At 36.4% G+C, this 22,530-nt stretch overlaps 1 protein-coding gene across 2 annotated transcripts in view; it reads left to right on the forward strand.

The window, feature by feature from the left end:
- The first annotated feature begins 8,934 nt into the window (after positions 1-8,934).
- Positions 8,935-22,530, forward strand: part of abcc3 (ATP-binding cassette, sub-family C (CFTR/MRP), member 3) — a 28,266-nt gene continuing 14,670 nt past the window's right edge. The window contains exons 1-12 of one of the 2 annotated variants that reach the window (XM_087794030.1): positions 8,935-9,187; positions 14,780-14,956; positions 15,461-15,586; positions 15,915-16,052; positions 17,628-17,753; positions 17,842-17,903; positions 18,148-18,279; positions 18,980-19,225; positions 19,667-19,844; positions 19,920-20,081; positions 20,158-20,250; positions 21,241-21,444. In XM_087794030.1, the coding sequence (XP_087650156.1) occupies positions 9,152-9,187; positions 14,780-14,956; positions 15,461-15,586; positions 15,915-16,052; positions 17,628-17,753; positions 17,842-17,903; positions 18,148-18,279; positions 18,980-19,225; positions 19,667-19,844; positions 19,920-20,081; positions 20,158-20,250; positions 21,241-21,444 (1,680 nt within the window). In that variant the 5' untranslated portion in view covers positions 8,935-9,151. The remainder of the gene's footprint in view (positions 9,188-14,779; positions 14,957-15,460; positions 15,587-15,914; positions 16,053-17,627; positions 17,754-17,841; positions 17,904-18,147; positions 18,280-18,979; positions 19,226-19,666; positions 19,845-19,919; positions 20,082-20,157; positions 20,251-21,240; positions 21,445-22,530) is intronic. The other variant, XM_087794029.1, reaches the window with a different exon arrangement.

Genomic DNA, 22,530 nt, shown 5'->3' on the forward strand with positions numbered 1-22,530 from the left:
GCCTCAGGAAATGTAAAGTCATAAAAAAGGAGTTGGAGAGGATTTGTAAATCCATGCATGTTGTACTTACTATCAAGCCACTGAAAATTCCGTATTCTGAAGAAATCTGTGGAAAAGGTATCTCTGAAAGTGGTCCATGCACCATCTCCCACCAGTAAGATAACCTCAAGGAGAATTTCTGAGAGGATCTCCTTTGGCGACTGCAAAATAATGGTTAGATGCAATCCAGAGATTGAATGTGATTGAAAATAATACAAAAAAATCACATGAAACATCCATATGTTTTTGACACGAGTGACATGAAGCATCAACTATTTTTTTTCACTTTGTAATGCCTGTTAATCAGAGCAACATAATATGAATTAGAATTACCTCCAGTATGAGACACCTATGCGCCTTTTCAGTCCGAACCTTTAAACGATAACAGTTTAGTGAATTCATGTGCAGACAAACAAAAGTTGAATGCTACTTTTATTATCTTGCTTACCATGTGTATCTTTTTGTGGGACTTTGGGACACCTGTAAATATGTTTCAGTGTCCCTTGAAGCAGAACTCTGGCTTCATCGGTCCAGTAGGCAAATCTTCGTCCATTGCTTTACATTTTGAAAGATCACCCTTCAGTCTCAAATCTTTCCATCAGGGTTATACACCACCAATTTAATATGTGGTATGTCATCCTATTAATATAACATTATTGTTATACCCATTACATGTACAGTACAACTAATCATCTTAATATTCAATATCCTATTTTATACATACAAGAAGCTGACCTCATTAAACCAGAACGGAGATCTGGTGGTTAGATGGAGTGCGTACTGTAGTGAGTTTACCATCAACATGAAAATTCCACAGTAATTCCCAGAGGTTTGTTTAGGAAATCCCTGCAGGATAATACATTAAAAGTTGAGTGCTGTTTTTGGGGGTTATAAAACAAAATACTAGTGACAGAAGAAGTGCACCTCTAGGTCTCCTCCAAATTGTGTTGTCCACTGGCCAGGAGCAATGAGATGAGCAAGGTTACTGTAATTATCACAGGAAATAAAAGTTATAAAGTAGTCAGTAGAATGCAAAATACATACAACAACCTATGTAAGCCTTTCAAACAAGGCATCTATTAAGGACAGGGATCACACAGTATTTATCCTATGTATGATGTATTATATTTATAAAGTTATGAAGTTAAGTTATGTTAATTCTATAAAATTGACAAAAAACAAGCCACTAAACAGGGCTTCAGTGAATTTATGAAACCTAAAAATGCTCTGGTAGGAGCTGTCACCAAACCCATCAGGTTTAAGGTAGCCAAGAAAGATAATCACTTTCTTTGCTGGGTTCAGGACCTGAATGTAATTTAATGCATTCTGAAAATTAGGTAGTATGTAGCAAGTAATAAGTATAGCAGGTGAACAATGGTTACAATAAGATTAATTCATAAAATCTTAAATTCACTCACTTCGAACGAATAGTGATCTGCTCTCCCGGTCTGTCGGCTCTAGGCAGGAATGACAATCATATCTTTCAGAGACAGATCATACTAGAACATTTGTACAGCTACATTGGCTTCCAAACATCTAGGAAGGCCCACGTTCCAAAAGTCCTCTCTAAGGCACACCGATTGTTCACCCGCAATGATCTCTGCGGGTGGTCTGAGGTCATCCAGCACGAAGTCAAGCTATAAATAATAGTTTTGGGAACAAAATCACACATACATCATAATATGGATGGATTGCAAATGTACCATTTTCATACATACCAGCAGGACTTGGTCAGGGTACCTCTCTCCTAAATATCCAGCATCTGACCAGTAACCATGGCCATGCATTGAACCTGGTGATGGTGAATGCTCCGATGTGGATACTTTTAAACAAAATCAAAATGTAGCAAATATTCGTTATTCCTTTACATACAGCATCTCACCTACCCGATACTTAAAGGCGGTTATTAAAAAAAAAGAATCTTATTGTAACAATTGTTCACCTGCTATACTTATTTGCTACATACTACCTAAATGCTTCAGAATGCATGAAATTCCATTTCATTAAAAGTAAACTCCTTGCTTTTATAAATGTACCTCGTATGCTGTTCCCTCTGTTGTTAATGGATGCTGCAGACAAAAAGACATCAGGTCAATATGTAAATATAATTCAGACTGTAACTACTCTTGTAATAAAGAAAAATACTTATACCTCTTTATTCAGGTCTGATGAAGGGTTTGAGAAGGGAAATGTTTACACGCTCTTTCAGGAGATATCCTGCAGTGTTCGCCAGCATTGCCACACCTTTCCCTGAAATGGAGGCAATAACATAGGGCCCAGACCAGTTGCACTCCAAACGCCCTCCTTTGCGGCCTTCCTTCCTCTTGTTCGCCTTAAGGACCTCATAGCTGACGTCAAAGTGGAAAGACTTCACGTGTTTTCCTTTCCATGCCTCATATGCCTTCTTTTGGCTCTTTTGGGCAATCTTGATGTTCTTGTAGATCTACAAAAGCATACAAAACCAAATGTTATTGGATACTTTACATTCTTTGCTTAAATACATGAAGTTTTCAGATGATCATTACATTAACCTTAGCATGTAAATCTACAACTGTTGCAACATTTGCCTCCAGTTGTGTTTCTGAGATTTCAACAGACACGGATGTGCTTTCAATCCCACTTGGCATAGCAATCATTTCACCTGGAGTACAGGGGTGTCTTCAAAAACGAGCATACAATAGTGTGTACTTGATTGACCTCTTTAAAAAACATTTTATTTTGTTTATGTTGTTTTTGTCCATCAGAGTACTTTGTGGCATGTTACCTGTTTGGATGTGTTAATGCTTGCAACAATTCCCTGGAAATTAACATCCCAGTCATTCTGTTCTTCTCCACAGTTTTTGGCCAGGGCTGTTTTTATGTTTTTGTTTGTCCTCTCATCCTGACTATTGGCCTGTGGATGATAGGCAGAGGTGATGCAGTGCTTCACGCCAAGAGCCTCAAAAACACTGCTGTTGAGCTGAACACATGATCCATTAATCACATTAATTGCCGTATATATATCACGTACTTCATTGAAGAATTCTCTGCTTTGGTCAGTCATTTTTTTGTCCGAATTCCAAAGGAATGTTCACAATCTTCTTGGACACTTCATGGGCACTTTTAGTATAAAGTGTTTCAATCACCACCCACTTGGTGAATAAATCTGTGGCCATCAATATGAACCTAATAGATAAATCGAAAAATTCTACTACTACTCTAAGACATGCTGAAGGTCTTGTGGCAATTACTCTTTTTTGTAAGTATCGATTTACTATTTTCCCTTCACGGTGGTTAGAAGGAGACCAAACAAGTGTATCCCAAGAACAGTCTATGCCTCCTTTCGATGGGATGAAGTACTGGAGCAACAGTCTTCAAAACTTCATGATGCTGGCAGCGGGGACACTCATCAACCTTTGGAAAAATATGTTAAAGACCTATCTTATGTTGAGTACAATGTCCACAATTCTCAAAAATCTTACCTATTTGTCCACATCTTGTCGATGATTAGTCCAGTGGTTTGATGCCGTAACCTTTCCATAAGTTCGGCGTTTACCTGCGTGATCAGATCATTGGGTGTGTCATTGGTATGAGAGTTAGGCAGGTTGGAGAAAGATAAATACAGAAGGAGTGGAGTAAGAAAAACAATTAGGTTAAAGAATATTGGGCATGCAAAAGAACAAGAACAAACCTGGGTGACACCCGTGCTAAGGTCATCATGTCACATCTTCAAGACTTCACACACCTGGTCCCGTGTGAACAATACCAGGCGTAGAACATCATTGAAGCAGTAATACAGATGGCCATCTTTTAGAAAAAAAAATATAGTAAATTAGTAAAGGTGAATATTAACAAATGTCCCCATTTTCTCATTCATATACAATAAAAAGCAGATAAACTATTTAAGGGTGATTAAGTAAGATGTTCACTAAATTTGTATTTATTTATTAGAAAAAAATAATGAAGATCACCTAAAATCTAGTCTTTAGGATACATGTAATTAGTGTTTACCTTTTATAGTGTATTGTTTTGCTGCTCTCCTATTATCCTCCTTCTTTTCTTAGGATTATCACAGTCAAGAGTAAAGTCCTTGTAGTCGTCATTGGCCAAGAAATGGCGAACTTCATCGTGAAAGTTTTCCATTTGTCGTTCGGTACTTAATCACTTATAAGTCATCAAGTGGGAATCATTTTGAATTTTGCCGATATTTAAATGGACGATCAGAGGCTTCGTCACATGTAACGCGGGCACTTCCGTTGGTGTCAAAGTCACATGTATCGTCAGGAAATTAAAGAACGGAAAGTGATTAGGTTGACGAAGATTGTGTTTTTGTCAATATAAATACATATTATATAAACATAATCATATTTATGTGTGGTAAAAAAAAGTATCATGCAAACATTCTGTTGACGTTTCTTCAACCTTTACAACATTAAAAAAAATATCTAAAAATAAAGGTTTTGGTCTCACTAATACATTCTTTTTGAACATACTTATACATTTTAAAAGGAGTTCAGCAAGATTGGCTTCATTTATGTTCTGTCAAGTCTTTATTATTATTGTGACCCTTTCTACACTGAATATCTACATCAACAGGATCATCATCACCTGCATTAACGAGATTCATATACCTGTGTACAAGCCCAACCTTGAAGTCATCCATTGAGTCTGGGGTTTGTCTATGTGTCCTGTGAGTGTCAAAAGTACCATAACTGTTTGTTTTGAAATTTCTATTTTCTTTTCTTTTTTTTTTTTAGATAAAGGCCAATATGCTTAAAAAAACTCCCTTAACGGAGTGATGGAGCTCACATGGACATTTAATACATTGCTGAACAATAAATCAGTCAAATGATAACATCCAGCACTCAAAAGCTGTCGACTTATCTGTGCAGTGGTATGGCCAGCCACACAGTAGGGTTAAGATCCAGCAGCGATAATTCAGACCCTGATAAAGAACTCGTCAGAAGTGCAAAGATTAAATCCAAAGTAGACTGTAGCTCAGTGCAAAGATACAATTCCAAAGAAGACCATAGTTCAAACAAGGACACGCATACAATTAGAAAATATGCTTTTAAAACACTACATTATCTCGCTCTACTGGTTTAACGTGGGTAACGGGTAATTCTCCAGATAATCAGAATCAGAAGCTTTTATTGTGAGTGTTGCCAACACAACATTAGTCGTCCTTTTAAAATCCCGAATTTCATTGGGATTCCCAAATAAATTTCATTGATTGTATTGTAATTGAATTAAGCCAATATATTGTAAAATATATTTACATAGTTTTATTGTAAGTAAGTTACTATTTATAGAGCGCTTCTCCAGACCAAGGTCACAAAGCGCTTAAACAATCAAAACAATACCCAATAAAATATATAATTAAAAATTGTAATAGCCATCGAGACAGTATGACAGGGCCTTCCACATTTGCAACATACACAGCCACTACGATAGGAGACATTTCCATTAAATCTTATCAATGAAAAAGACACTCCTGATTCAAGTGTATGGTTCCTGGACGATCACTGTTCATTTTAATCACAGAACAGAAGGAGCCAGAACAATTTCCATATATTAGGTGACAACTATCTTGTTCTATCACGCACTGATAATTGTGGAGTTTTAAAACGTTTCTCTGGAAAAATTGGATAAACCACTTAGTTGACCTATATCAATCTATCGTATCAAATTTGGAATTTCCTTTGCCGCTCTTGTCCACTAGATGACGCCTTTTAGCTGATTTTTCTCTTTATAAAACTAAACAACAGTCTTAATTGTCTTAGTTGTATGAATTCATTATTTATTTCATAGCCCTTTAAATTATATTTTTCTCACTTTTATTTAATTACTCTGATTTTAACTAATTTATACTTAAATACACTTTTCCAGCCTTACACCCCAGCTCGGGCTCTGAGGTCTGTGGATCAGAATCTACTTATGGTTCCACGCACACGGTTCAGGACCAGAGGAGAGAAATCTTTTCAGGCTGTTGCTCCTAAGCTTTGGAACGATCTTCCTCTCTCTTTGCGCTTGATGGAGTCTACTGACTCCTTTAAGAAACATATTAAGACATTTATATTTGTTCAGACTTTTCCTTGATTTTCTGGAACTCCTGTGTTGTTCTCAGTATTATCTTGATCTTTAAAGTATATACTTTATTGAATATTGTTTTGATTGTTTAAGTGCTTTGTGACCCTGGTCTCAAAAAGCGCTATATAAATACAGTAAATATTACTTACTTACTTACTTACTTTATAACTGACAAAACTGTTGTTTTACATCACTGGCAATAAAGGTTTTCTGATTCTAATTTTCATTCATTTTCCATTAAAGCAGATAAAAAAGAGAAATCCTGAAATCATAAAAAAAAAAGAAACATTTCTCAACAATGATATTTTGTAATTTAAAAAGCGAGCAAAAAAAACAACAGAAGATTGCTTCACTATTGACAGTAGAAGCAATTATTTATTTCAATCATTTAAACAGGTACTTGCTTTGCATAATAATTATAACTCTGACTACTTGATTATTGTTGAAATATTATTATATATCAAAAAACAGCACAGTACAGAAAAACAAAACCTTTACATTTTAGCTAGACATGCTATGTCATAACAGTACTTGTTATGTGTCATTCTCTCATCTAATCTTAGCACTGTGTTTTTGTAAATACAGGTCAGGTAATCCTCGATTAATGACCTTGATATCCATTGGTGGAGCTGCACACATGCTCTACATGCAACAGGCGAGGTCTGATGCCACTGGCAGTTATTTCAGGATAACACCGGCCAGGATATACGTTCTACAGGTCTCCATTATTATATCTGCTTCTCAATAGCTGGTTGTCATGGACATCTGCTTTTGGATGAAAGCCAGTGAGAACCGGAAAGAAGAGGAGCTTAGACAGTAATTAGATCTAGTGTTTGACATGTGGGATGGTGGAGAACAAACAGATGATGACAATCATGATGACAAGATAAGTTAATAAAAGAAACATGGATCACTTCAGGATCCAAGGTCGCAAGAAGACAAGGACTGTCAATTTGCTATGATTTATTAGCCCCTTATTTCTTGCTCTAGTTTTGCCATGATGTATGACCTGTGACATGAACCCGTCTTCCACAACCTCAGCTTGGTAGAGTTTGGCTGCTCCTCGCCCACAGCCTCCTACACTTTTCACTTAATGACTGTTTCAACCTTCTTGTGAAATTGATGATCATTAGCACCTGTTTGGTATAATTGGTTGATCGTACACCTCACTAGAATCCTACAAAACCCCTGAGTTTGTGCAAATGATTTGATTGATTTAGATTTCTCTTTTGTTCGCTCACTTTGCATTATGTAAATTGTTAAAAATATATATATATATTATTAATACTTTTGAAAGCATTCTTTGTTTACAGAATTTTTTCCCACCTGCCTACAACTTTTGCATTGTATATACTATATATATATATATATATATATATATATATATATATATATACATACAGGGTGTCCCTGTGGAACTTTCTTGTGAAGCATCTTTGTACTTCAGCTTTGCTCTCATATTTTCAGAATGTTTTTAAAATATTTTTTTGGGCTGTAATGTCAATTGAGTATCCTCCATCATCAACGGTTAGTCAAATCTGAAATAGAAAAAAACATATTATTAACTTTTAATATTTAAAGAGTGTACACATTATTTTAAGACACCCTGTATCTATATCTATATCTATATATCTATAGATATATATAGAGAGAGATATCTCTCTCTATATATATACAGTATATCCTCGTTTTTCTATTTTTATTTTTGCAAGCCTACATTTGCATTTAAGCCTGCACAAATAAATAGGTCTTAAAAAGTAAGTCAGTCCAAAGCTTTGGAGCAACTTATAGTAAGTAAGTAAGTAATATTTATTTATATAGCGCTTTTCGAGACCAGGGTCACAAAGTGCTTAGACAATCAAAACAATACTCAAAAAAAAAAAGTACATACTTTAAAGATCAAGATAATACTGAGAACAACACAGGAGTTCGAGAAATTCAAGGAAAAGCCTGAACAAATAGAAACGTCTTAAGGTGTTTCTTAAAGGAGTCAGTAGACTCCATCAAGCGCAAAGAGAGAGGAAGATCGTTCCAAAGCTTAGGAGCAACAGCCTGAAAAGATTTCTCTCCTCTGGTCCTGAGCCGTGTGCGTGGAACCATAAGTAGATTCTGATCCACAGACCTCAGAGCCCGAGCTGGGGTGTAAGGCTGGATCAGATCAGTGATGTAAGGAGGAGCCTGACCATGAATAGATCTGAAAGTAAGAACCAGAATTTTAAAGTTGATCCTGAAAGAAACTGGAAGCCAGTGAAGAGTTTTAAGGATCGGAGAAATGTGAGTTCTCCTACTTGAGCGGGTCAGAATTCTCGCTGCAGAGTTCTGAATCAACTGCAGACGAGACAGCTCCTTCTTGTTAAGACATGAAAACAAACTGTTACAATAGTCCAGACGAGAAGAAACAAACGCATGGATTACAAGCTCCAGATCATGTTCCGACAACATTTTCCTAAGTTTAGAGAGTATTCTCAGAATGTATTGTATTTTATTTTTATGTAATGCCACCACAAACTAACACAACACTGGCAAGTAAACATTTGTATCCTGATTATGAAAAAAATAAACTCAAGTTTCTGGGTATAAAAATTGAAAAGCTCTTGTTTTACGCTAAGAGTCATCAAGACAGCAAACGACACGCCAACTGAAACACTTCTTTTAAAATTGCTGTCCCAACATGACTTGCAAAAAAATGCTTCGCTTTTTGTCGAGTCATGCTGTGGCCACAGGAAGCACGGTGTGGGCGTGGCCTATGACAGGAAACGCCGCCTTTTCTGTGACGTCACGTCACCTCCCACGGCAGTGATATTTTAAGGCTACCTTCGTCCACATTTTTTTTTGTTAGGGAACAACGAAGCGGAAATAGTGTTTTATTCTGCAGGTAGACTCACCGTCGAGGCGGGCGTCCCAGACGAAGAAAGTGTGCAACTGTTGTCGGGCGTATGTTGTCGTTCGCGCGGGTTGTTTCCATGAACAGAAGGACTCGCTGACCAGGGATCAGTCCTGAGATCTCGCTAAGACTCACGGTCTCCCGCCGCGTTTGAAGAAGATGGAGCGGCTTTGCGGCGCGGATCTCCCGTTCTGGGTATGTTTCGTGTGTCCTGTCACTGTGTGTGTTACTGGTTTTACTTTTTCTCCTGAACGTCTCACCATCGAACTTGTTACCATGTCAAACTTTGACTGCTTGACCAGTGTTTCCATTCATGACCTGAGTTAAAAACAAACAAGTCGATCATTATTTTGGGGGGATTATCATCTTTAAAATTAGGCTCTTTGTAAATGTATATCCAACGTAATACAATTTACAATAATATCTTAAAGCCCTTCATTTTGCTTTTGATATCAGGTTTGTGTCGATAAGTTATTTAAATAAATCACTTTTTAATATATTCAATTAAATTTAATATCATTTTGAGTGAAAAGAAATGCTAACAAAAATAATAATAACAATAATAATAATAATAAAGAGCTAATCCATGAGGGAAAGAAAAAACATGTTATGATGTTGTTTGAATTCTGTTTGAACAAATTATAAAAATATTAATTATAATTATTATATGATCATATTTTAAGTAAGTAAGTAATTTTTATTTGTATAGCGCTTTTCCAGACCAGTGTCACAAAGCGGTTAAACAATCAAAACAATATTCAATAAAGTATAAATTTTAAAGATCAAGATAAAACTGATAACACAACAGGAGTTCCAGAAAATCAAGGAAAAGCCTGAACAAATGGAAACGTCTTAAGATGTTTCTTAAAGGAGTCAGTAGACTCCATCAACCTAAAATAGTCGCATAATTACAGTCAAAGGGTTGCATGTGGCCCCCGGGCCATATTTTGCCAAAGTCTGGTTTAGATTCATAGTTTCCTTTTTTATAATTTCAAATAAATCTGTATATATAAAAAAAGTAGTAGAATTTTGTTCTTTTGACTTATCAAGTACTTTTTCGGCAACATTTTCTTGTTTGTAATTTCAAAAGTTTTAGTGTCGTGACATCGTCCAGATCTTTCACAAACCGTTTAAATTATTAGATAATTATTAGATGTATTAAGAAAAGGCATGACCAACAAAAAAAGTGCATGGAAACACATCTCACCAGTTGCATGAACCTGGGCTGGTTTCTCTTTAACGACATTGTCTCATTTTAAGTCTGTTATTTTATCATTTTCACTAGTTTTTAATATTATCTTGTAATAAACGTGCTCTGTCAACAGTCAATGGATTATATGTCATTGAAGAAAATGTTTGTTTTCCTTCAAAACTAAACACCTTTTGCAAAGTAATTATACATACAACAAAAAAGGTTTTCTGTGTAATCAGGTAAATGAATGTCTCACGGCATCACTGTTTAGGAACCACTTGACTATTTAATGTTTTCTTTTTAAGAGAAGAAAGTCGATGGCAGTAGAATTATTTTCTGTACGATATCTTTTTGTACACATCCGCCTATTGGTTATTTTTCTACAAACTATATTATCAAAAATATGTACAACAGACTTCTTCTCTCAGAGTATTAGATCTCAGTAAGAAGGTTCACTTTAATAGTAACTGGACTTGTTGGACTCAATGAACACTTGTCTACGTAAATAATAGGTATTTTGTATCTGTTTTCTAATTGCTATAATACTCAAATTGTTGGCCATATTTTCGTTTTTGTTACTGTAATGCTTTGCATTTTATTGCCCTTGAAGGAAAATCTTATCAGTGTGATGATCACAAAAATGGGAAGTGAGCAAGACTGATCATGTGTTTTTATTACAACACACAGGATTCCAACTGAGGTTGAATAATGTGTATTACCATATACTTCTCTAAATTACCTTTTATTTCATGCATCTCAGCCTTTGCAATTTGAGTTAGCAAAATATTATTTTATGAACTTAAATACGATGATATTGTATATTTTTATTTTATTATTTTATTATTAAATCCTCTCATACAACACGTTCCTAACATGCTTTTTAACAGCTATAGCGAAATGTGGGTGTTTCTCCTCATAAAATCTGGGGAAATATTTTGTTGCTGATCTTGCAAGTAATTACAGGAAACATTTTCGACATGTGAATGTGTCGCTGATGCATCTTGACTGCTTTTTTTTTTTTCGTTCACCATTTTCATTGGTTTACCGATCAATAAAAAATACAATAAACCATTTTTTTTAAACTGCTATAGTAATTTATGCACAGCATTAATGTAGGTAAAAACTAAGTTTTTGTGAGGCTGTGATTATTCTTCCCCTTTGCAGCCAAAAGAGAACAGATGTCTGACGTTTAAACATGTTTGATGTCGGTCTGTTTGTTAGCTGGGCCTGACTAAATATTGATAAACAGGATAAACACTATATAAGGAATTTTCTGATTTGAAATGGACATCAGAATCACTGTTTAATCAAACTATTTCAAAGTTAATGTAAATGTAAATGTGTAAACACATAAGACAAACACAGGAGTCCCAGAAAACCAGGGAAAGGCCTGCAGTAATAAGAAGTGTTTACTTTTTTTAGATTTAAAATGCAAACTATGATTTCGATGTTAACGCCCTAAGAATATTGTTTCTGTATGACTGATTTAAGAGTTGATGCAGCAATCATTTTGTGGCCTGTGATTTACCAACTCAAATTTCTGTAGGTGCATAGTCTGTGTGATCATCTTTCAATCCCCTCGGCTGAAACTCTATCTTGTGATACAATTAAGTTGCCATGCAACAACCTGGTTTGTTTAAAAAAAGTCTCACACGGGAGGTTTTCAAGCTCAGTGGAATTTGGCGTCAGGCCTTGTTTATGCCTCCTCAATATACACATTTAGACACAATATGCTGTTCATTCGTTTATCAAATTCTCTTCTGGTGTTTAGTAAGTGTGCCATCAATTTTACCCAGATGTGTTATTTTTGTTTTTCTTCTTTTGGATTTACAAATTAAAAAAACTGTTTCTATCAACTGACACACACTGTGATAGTAATGTTCATGATTATACACAGATAAATATACCAGATTCTACAGATTTTAATAAAAAATCTAAAATTATTAATGAAATGATGATTGTTTTTGTAATGTAGTTTTTTCTTTTCAATCTGCTCCAAAGATGAGTTTAGCTGTACTTCTGTGACAACTTATTGGAATAATTGAGTGTAATTCATTATATACAGTGTATCCAATGTACAGGGTGATTCTTCTCTCAAATGTTGACTAGTTTAGGTTCTTCCATACCACTCATTTTGATTGTAAAATTTGCAAAAAACAATCCTATTGTATTTTTCATTATTTCCAACTCAATTGCAATTTTTTCTTTAGTTAATTTGCTTTTAAAAATGTCCCTTTGTTTCATCATTCTTGTCTTCCCGCTGATAGTCACACAGTACACTTGAGTGTTTACACTAGTAACGTAATGTTTAACTTAAAAACAATGACAAGCCCTAAGTGAACAGTTTCTCACTCGCATACACGGTTCTTATCCGAAAGAATAGTCCCACCCTCTTGGAAAGGAAAGATTTATTAGTGTTCGCAGATGCTTGCTATTAACGCACAACATCTGTGCAAGTGCTACTCCGAAGGTATAACACCTCGCTACATGTGATACTTGATTGTTGTAGGAACAATAAAAGTGTGGCTGTGGGTGAAGATAAAGGTTTTATATTAATATTTAGTGTGACACACTCGCTGAGAAATGCAGAGAAAAACAGAGGTTTCTTAGTCACTGAATGTGGCATTTTTGTGACTGGATTGATAAGTTAATGAACAACGCATGCCGTTAAAAAAACTACCTTTCGTATCTCCTCTTTCCTTCCATAGACGTGCATGTACGCACATGTACAAATATGCAAATCCACCCAGATATCCTATTTTGTTTTTAGTAAGATCTAAACAAAGATAATATGTGTTTTTCCCCAGATTAAATCTGTTCTATTTAAATATTCATCATTTCATCAGACCCTTATTTGTATTTCATTTGGAAAAAGATGACCAAAGATATGACAGTCACAGAATTTGTTTTTGTTTTATACTCGGAAGCCTAACTCGGAATTGTTTCCTAGTACAAAAACAAGCGTTTATAAACCCTAGAATTTAACAGGGATGAGAAAAAATGTCTCCTGTAAATTATATATTTTTACAAGGACTTTATGAACGTTGTTAACTTTGGAGCACACTTGAATATAAGTGTTAATAAATATCAATATATATGCAGACCTTCTATCCTGCTTAATGATTTTAGCCAAGATTTTTGCTCCATGTCTTCCCTAGTCCTCAGAATTGGTTGTAATAGCGATTGTAAAGCACCAGTAACACGGTTTGATGAAAAGAAAAAACTTCCTAACGGAACAATCATTTTCATGTTCAGGCCATTTGCTTTTATTTCTTTAGAAAGATTTATTTGCACTGACTCAGTTCTTTTTACCGTATCCAATGGCTCAGCGTCAATTCGTTGATGAATTATTAAAACAAAATCTATTATTGTATTAATATTATTATAATTATTGTCTCTTCTTACTGGCTCTGGCGCCCTGCAAGATCAGGTCCATGAGGCCATTCATTTGCGATCTATAGATTGGCCACATCGTTGTATAAGCCTCACTGTTAGCCTGGAAATTATAATAATACTCCATTTAAAAAAAAATGTTTTAATGACCAGAACTCTCAACAATAAATTTGATGAAATGCTCACTTCTCATGAAAACAAAACTGCAAAGTTCAACACAATCACAATAATCATCTGCTGATCTTTGACCTTGACTTAACCTTAACTTTCTTAAGTGTATTCCTTTATTTTCCATTCTAGTATTCCAGTCAAACCTTTTTTGAATCTACCTGAACAAGACACCATTTGTGTCCATAAGCTCGCCAACAAGTACAAGTATGAACCAGATCTGTCTTGTTGACTTGGCTCTTGATGTAGTTCTGTTGTCCGTGTAATAATTCAGTTCTCCAAGGAGTGAACAGTCTACAGATAATTTCTCTGCAATATTTTTGGTGAGGGATAGGCCAATATCCCATAGGTTCACTCACTTCTCACCCAGTAACTGACTAAGGGTGGACAAGGCATGATGAAACTTGATGATAGATGGAGCACCCACACTTTCCTAATTCTTTTGCCGTTGAAAACTAAACAATCTAGTTTATACAAAAGGCTTCTCTATCTTTGTTCCATTCTAATTTTTTTTTTCTGTCTCTGAGCTGTGACTCATGTTTACTTTTGGTGCGACGGATGTCCTCTTGACTCGCACGCACTTTGCTACACACCACTCCCGCTGTTTCATGGATCGTTGTAGAAATATTTAACAGAATAATGAAAAAGAATTGCACATAGATTTCTGCTCATTAGGGCGCACATGTGAGGATGGAGGTTGTTATTACAGGTAAGTTGTTAAGTGTAAAGGTGTGTGAATGCTCAAAGCATGTGCTCAAGTGTTGTGTCTACGGAATGTTGTTGGACTGCTTTGCCAATAACCTTTCACTCACTCCGATTGTTTGCCAGGGGAAGGTGTCATTTTTTTCAATTATAACTATTTTAATACAAGCAAATGCAATCCTACAGGGATATCATCGTGTTTTCTCAGCATATATTTGCCGCAAAACGTTCAAAAACATGTCTCGGGAATGTTATGCGTTTAGGTTTCTTCATACTTGGTGTCATGAAGTTTGACGGATGTCCCTCACTTGATACATCTCTGTTCCCTGCAGGTCTCCAATGTGACGCTCCACTCCGATGAGCCGGACCTTCCCAAGTGTTTCCAGCTCACGGTTCTGTCATGGCTGCCTTGTTTATATCTCTGGGTGGTCTCGCCCCTCTACATCTTTTATCTGAAGCGGGTTCACAAGGGCTACATCATGGTGTCGATATTGAACAGATTCAAAACGGTAAGACGATCAGACAGCCCCAGACTGTCCAAAAAAAATGACCTTTGACCTTTTTGTCATTTCCCAAGCAAATTATTCTGGGTCCATAAAAGGTTTTATAAAGGCATAATATTTAATGAATCTAAAAAAGACGTCTTAATTAAAATGTCTTAAATCACATTTTAAAAAGTGTCAATTGTGAACATATAAGAAAGATTTTATCTTGGGTTTAACCTTAAAATGTCTAAAAACACACATGCACAATTTTTTTCAAAGTATTTACACGTGTCTTAAATACATTTCAAAGGATAAAAAAGAGTATTATAAGAGACTTCAACTTGCCTTAATTTGAACTTTGAAAAATATTTTTAACTGTCTATTTTTGTGTTAGACATAAAAATCGATTTACTTTTAGGATGTATCGAACGTGTGATTTAAATCTGATGATAAATATGTTCTTAAGTTTTCCCCTGTTGTTTTAGTCACAACAATTTTCAACTTTGTTCCCATCTTGTCTTGTTGTAGATATTTGGAATCTTGTTATGGATTGTGTGTTGGTTGGATCTTTTCTACACTTTCCATGAATTACAAGGTGGGAACAAGCAACCCCCCATCTACTTTATTACTCCACTGGTGCTTGGCATGACCATGGTGAGTACACAAACATGACGTTTTTTTATATTGCCATGCATTGATTGATAGATAGATAGATAGATAGATAGATAGATCGATTCCATTTTTAATCTTCAGTAACTTTCATTCGTTGGACGTGAGCTGCTCCGTGTAAGTTTGTACACACATTGTGAATTGGGTCAGACACAGATTAGCAGATGAAAGACGTGAAGACACTGCAGTGTTTCTCTCAGCCTGAGATCTCTTGATTACTCGTGCAGTCTTAGTCAGACAGCGAGCTTGAAGTTAACCTCACACGACCTCTCTTTGACTCCTACTGTCTCTCTAACTCTCTTCCTTCTTTCAGTTGCTGGCCACCTTTTTGATCCAGTATGAACGCCTGCGTGGGGTTCAGTCTTCAGGGATCCTTTTCATCTTCTGGTTCCTGTCAGTACTGTGCGCTATTGTGCCATTCCGCTCCAATATACTCCTGGCATCGAGTCAGGTGAGAACATAAATCAACGAGTAGCAACAAACATCCTCTTTCTTTACTCATCTGACATTTTACTCACCGTCATTCAGAGTCTAAATTACTGCGCTGATGTGTTTTCTCTCTCAAATTGCCTCGCCCGAGTGTTGAAACGAGTTCATGTGAGGACGGGACAGACCACAGAGAGTGTTGGGAAAATAATTGTGCTGTTGTTTGTTTACTTTAAATCTTAGACCAGCAGAAAATAAGCTCACGTCGCACAAAGCTGACACACTTGTATATCTGACACAATGTCCACAGTGTATGTATGCCCAGGGCCAGGGTATTTTTTCAAAAACAAACCTAAGACTTGGATGGACATAACTGTAGGAGAATGGATTATATTTTACATTAATATAAAATATAGAGAATACACTATATTATAAAGGACAACTAATGTGTTGATTTAAGTGTATCTTAAATAGATGTTGGACCTCCGTTGTATTCATCAGTATGTGTCTTTGTTTGAACAAAATCTCTTTTCATATAAATATTTTTACACAAGAAAATTCTTTTACACCCGTCCACTGAAAACCCTCTTTTTTTTCTGGAGATTAAACCTTGATTAACCACCCCCACTGTGCTCTGATTGGTAAAACATTAAAGCCCATTATTACATCATAATGAGCTCCGTTCTCGTAACCTCTCGTTTGTCGAGAACTCTACGACGCAATCATTTAAAACTGAATCTTGGAGAGGAAGACTTCAACATTTGTGTGTGACTCAAAAGAGGGTTTTTTTTTAATTACTTGCACTTTGAATTACTTATTTTTATGCTAAAACATGGCACATAAACCTGTTCTCCATGGAAGTTCATTACCATAAACTTAACTTGACACCGAAATATATAACGTTACAAGTGTATATATGTTCATAAATGTACATTTTATCTCAGGAGAATGATGCTCAACTTCTGAATTATGTTTTTTATTATATTGTGATTTTAAATTTTGATACATGAAGGAGGAATGTGTCTATTAAAGTCCCCATCATACTAATATATTTAATAACATTTGGGAAAATAATTCAACGTAACTCCACGTAACGCAGCTCCATCTGATTTGTCAACACGTGAGTTTATTGAGGAAAGTTGCTTCCGTGGAGTAATTTATTCGTTTGTGTAGCGCATAAAAATAATCGGCCTCAGGCAGGCTTTGAAAATAAGTGAAGCAGTCATGGGACAAGGTCAATCCAGGCAACTTGTCAAATCAGCTGCTGTCTAAGTCTTTATAACCAGGAAATAAAAGAATGAAATGGGGTGCTTTGCTAGAATCGTATCTCGGCCCCAAGAAATAAAATTGAGTCGTGAGACACCCAAAGATTCTCATAACTTGCATCATGTCCTGTAGTCGAACATGTCAAGATTTCAATTATAAGTTACTCATTCAGACCACAGTGAAATGTGTAGTGATAAAGGGACACTTGTTGCTGCTGTCTTTGAGCACCAAAGTGGGGAGCCTCAAAGTCTGGGTCCAAGCACAATAACTTGCGTTCTCCCTTGAAGTTCAAAAGCAGGAAGTTCCAAGTATTCACCCCTGTTGGATTTTTCAGAGTGAAGTGGAAGACAAGCTGCGATTCACGACCTTCTACTTCTACTTTGGTCTGGTGGTCTGTGAGCTGATTCTTTGTTGTTTCAATGAAAAACCTCCACTCTTCTCCAGCGTTATCACAGACCCTGTGAGTCATCTCTACAAACCAATATCAAAATATTCACTCTTTCATGTGGCTTTCTTTATCTTATATTAACACTCTATTTCCACTTCAGAATCCATGCCCTGAAAATACTGCAGGGTTTCTCTCCCACATTACATTCTGGTGGTTTACAAGGTGAGTCAATATCAAAACTTGTGTCAGTTTTAGGAGTTTTAGGAGTTCAAATAAATGTAAGAAAAATACCAAGAAAATTGAATATAATACAGCGAAATGCAACATGAATTCTTTATTTTAAAATTAATTAAAAATTCAGATTTTCTCAGTGTTTTTTTTCTTAATTCAACAAGTGGCTTTATGGCAGGTGCTAAAGAGTTATTTTGTATTGACTTAAACAGTATTTAATTAACTTTTCTTCTAGATTGGCCATCAAGGGATACAAAATGCCACTGGAAGCCAAGGACCTATGGTCGCTGAATGAGCGTGACGGTTCCAAAGTGATTGTACCAAAACTCCTCAAAGAATGGGAGAAAGAGTTGTCCAAGAGCAAGAGGTAAAAAAAAAGTTTGTTTTTCAATCAGACTTTATTAACGCCTAAACCCTAAATAAACAGTCAAGCTAATCAACTTGTACAAACTCATTTTCATCTCTGAGACTCTGTGACGCTATTTTCTGTAGAGATTCATTGTTTCTGGGACAAAAACTGTCTGAATAAGTGACCTCACTTTGTGGTTCTGCTTCCTATTAGGTATCACTGAGAGCAGGAAGTAAAATGATCCTCTGAAAACCTGTTTTGTGTTTAACTTACAACATTGTTGGCTGTAGATTTAATCCTTCTTTCTTGTATTAAAGGTTGTATTCGCTTTTTCGTTTTTTTCAATCAACTCTTCTTAAGTTTTTTAAATTTAATTTTGAATACTTTTGAAAGTTAACACATTTTTACATAATAAACAATTCCTCCATTTAAAGAAAATAATAATCTAACTATCATGTTTGTTTTCTTAAAGAAAAAGCAAACAGACTTCAGGCTTTTGAGTAATTATTTAAAACATTTAAAACCATTTTCTTAAAGTCCTAGTCTCGGGTGTTCAAGTAAGTAAGGACGAGACAATTAAATAAAAAATGGTTCTGAATAAGAAATAAACAATCTTGTGTCGCAGTTGTCAGCGGAAGGTTTGTGACGTTAATGTATTTCTAATTTAGAAAATAAATGGTTTTGAGAATGGGAAAAAAAAAACATGGATATCTTACAGATGTGATCAGAACTCATCCAGTCAGGCCCAGTACGGCAAGCCGCCACCACCCACCAATAACCACGCACCAGGCGGAGCAGAGACCAACCCTGAGGAGGTAGAGGTTCTGCTGTCCCAAAAAGCTGCACCCAAAAAGCCATCCTTCCTACGAGCCATTGTCAAAGGTTTTGCACCCTACTTCCTCATTGGTTCGGCCTACAAGCTCCTGCAGGACGTCATCACCTTCATCAACCCACAGTTACTCAGGTGAACATGTTCTACCTGCAGGTCGCCTCTTTGAAAACAAGTTAATGTACCATTTATTTGCATGTTCTGTTTGCATCAATTCAATGCTTCCTTACAGATAAGTAATTTGTTATTCAAAATATATATATGGAATTATGTTCCAACGTCATCAGGGATATGTTGTTGCTGACAAATGACGTGTTTGGGAAGATTCTCTGGATATACCTGTTTTAGATGGTTAGAAGGTTTTAGCGATTGGAGGGATTTTTATTCCAAAATCTCCTTCTCAAATGTTGTTTTAGTGCATATTAATTAACTATTGAAGGGGATTTTGACGACAGCATGGTATTTGTCATTCCAGAACAAAGTTTTTTGAAATCGTAGATGTTGGGATCATTAGTAATTTTGATATCAGTTTGATGGCAACTAAACATTGTATTAAAATATGTTTTTCTTCTGCAGGATGTTAATCACCTTCACAAAACAGGAAGGTGCTCCTAAGTGGTGGGGCTTCTCACTGGCCTTTCTCATGTTCTTCACCGCCTTCATGCAGACCCTCGTCCTCCACCAGCATTTCCAGTACTGTTTTGTCACCGGCATGAACCTCCGCACGGCTCTTATCGGAGCCATCTACAGGAAGGTAAGATTAATTTTTTATCTAATTTCTGCACACGTTCATAATACGTTTACTGAATCAAATCTGCTTTTATAAAAGTCTATGGTCATTACAAATGCTGCGAAACGAGCTTCTACAGTGGGCGAGGTGGTCAACCTGATGTCTGTGGATGCTCAGAGGTTCATGGATCTCACCACCTTCCTCAACATGATGTGGTCTGCTCCCCTTCAGATTGTGCTCGCACTTTATTTCCTCTGGCAGGTACAAAACGTTTAAAATGAGTCTGTGTGCAGCAGCATGCAGTTGGTGTTTGTGATCATTGCGTTGTGTGCTGCAGACTCTCGGACCATCTGTGCTGGCTGGAGTCGCTGTCATGGTCCTGCTGATCCCTTTTAATGCTGTTATTGCCATGAAGACGCGGGCCTACCAGGTAAAGCCATAAAAAATTAAGATAATGATTTTGTGTGCTTAAAACGGCAAAAAGAAACAAAGAAAACAACAACAATGCTACTCTGTTCAACCACTGTAAAGTTCCTCATTAATAAAATTATGTATTTTTATTCAAATCTTTTGTTTTATTTAATTAACGAGAAAGAATGATGTGATCCAGCTACAGGCTTTGTAACACACCAACAAAACGGTGCCAGTGGCAGCTTGAGTCAGCAGTTACAATTTAGAACATTGGTAAACCATTTACTTGAACTTACTTGTAAAGAAAATAGATTGTTTTTTTTTTATTTAAAGATTTGATGAGTTACATCAGTTACTCTTTGTATTCTTCTGCTAATCTGTTCCGGGTCGTGGGGGCAGCAGCTTCAGCAGGGAAGCCCAGACTTTTCTCTCCCGACCTACATCATCTAGCTCAGGAGTCTGCAATATTTATCATCTAAAGATCTATTTAGGACTGTTCACCACCGACTTAAAACTCACTAAGAATCTGTTCGACTAATAAACGAAAGCTAATATTATTAATAGTCCCATAAAATGTATTGTAGAAAAACTGAAATAAATGTTAACGAGAAGAAGAGAATAACAATTTAAAACTTGTATTCAGCTGAAATATCATCGCTATGACGATAGAGTGGTTGACTTTTGGCATGAGAAGTTGTAGTCCCATCAGTGTGTGAATGGGTGAAGGCATCGCTTGTTTTAAAATGCTTTGGGTGCTGAAAAAGCAGATGAACCATTTAAAATAAAGGTCTGTTTGAATCTTCAAAAAATGTGCCTCCTTCTGAAAGTTTAACTCTTTTCTCTCTGCAAACATTTTCCATTAATAAAAAATGTTTTTCAATGTTTACTAAATATCCAACCGCTGTTGTACTATTATAATCCATATTATTTTATTCTCACAATTAGATTAGAAAAATAGAGAATTTCAGTTCAATTTAAGGTCATTACTCTCATTATTTTTATCTCACAGGTGGAGATGATGCATCACAAGGACGATCGGATCAAACTGATGAACGAGATCCTGAATGGGATTAAAGTTCTGAAGTTGTATGCCTGGGAGAACTCCTTCAGGGACAAGGTCCTGGAAATCCGTCAGAAAGAGCTGAATGTGTTAAAAAAGACTGCGTATCTTGGAGCCCTGTCAACTATGGCCTGGACTAGCGCACCCTTCCTGGTGAGTTCCTTCATGTGGACAACCTTGAAAGTCTGAGTATAGCATGTTTTTAGCTATGTGGTTTTGAAAGCTTGTCCTTTTGAATGGTCAGCTGGTTGAACTGTAGAGTCAAAGCTTGATTTCAAAGCTTCAAAGATTTCATCTTTTTATGTCATGTTTTTGGCCCTTTCTGGTTCAGGTATTCCCGTTGAGTTTAACTTCTGATTCAGCAAGCCTTGCTTTTTAGTCGAACATGTACGACTAAAATATGTATGTATGACGAGTACATGAGTATAGTATAGGAGTCTGATAAGTGACTTTGTGGACTGGAGTGAGAGGAACCACTTGCAGCTGAACACCTCAAAGACCAAGGAGCTGGTCTTGGACTTCGGGAGGTCCAGGACAAAGCCACGTCCAGTGTCCATCAGAGGCGACGAGGTGGAGATAGTTGACAACTATAAGTACCTCGGTGTGTGGATGGACAGTAAACTGGACTGGTCCTGCAATACAGACCATGTATATAAGAAGGTTCAGAGTAGACTGTACTTTCTGAGGAGGCTTCGATCATTTAACATCTGCAAGAAGCTCCTCTGCATGTTCTACCAGTCTGTGGTGGCCAGTGTTATGTTCTATGCTGTGGTGTGTTGGGGTGGAAATGTGTCCAAGAGGAGTGTCAACAGGTTGGACAGGTTGATCAGGAGGGCTGGCTCTGTGGTTGGAATGAAGCTGGACTCACTGGTGACAGTTGCTGAGAGGAGATCACTGAACAAACTACTGTCCATCATGGATGATGACAGTCATCCTCTGAGCACCGTCATCAGTGAGCAGAGAAGCAGAATGAGTGCACGAATGCTCCTACCCAGGTGCAAAACAAATAGACTCAGGGACTCATTCATCCCTCGGGCTATTAAATTGTACAATTCTGAGTTCGGGGGCAGGAGTGGAGTGAGAGTATCTGGATGTTCTGTTCCATGTTAGTCTTTGTATCCTTTGTCTTTGTTGTTTTTCTTTGACCTATGTTCCTTGTCTTTATCTTTATACTTAGATTGTGTCATATTGTTCTTCCTCTTATGTTCTTTTCTTATTTTATTTTTTATATATTATTTT

The sequence above is a fragment of the Callionymus lyra genome, chromosome 6 (genome assembly GCF_982586985.1).
Source record: "Callionymus lyra chromosome 6, fCalLyr1.hap1.1, whole genome shotgun sequence".
Taxonomy (NCBI): domain Eukaryota; kingdom Metazoa; phylum Chordata; class Actinopteri; order Syngnathiformes; family Callionymidae; genus Callionymus; species Callionymus lyra.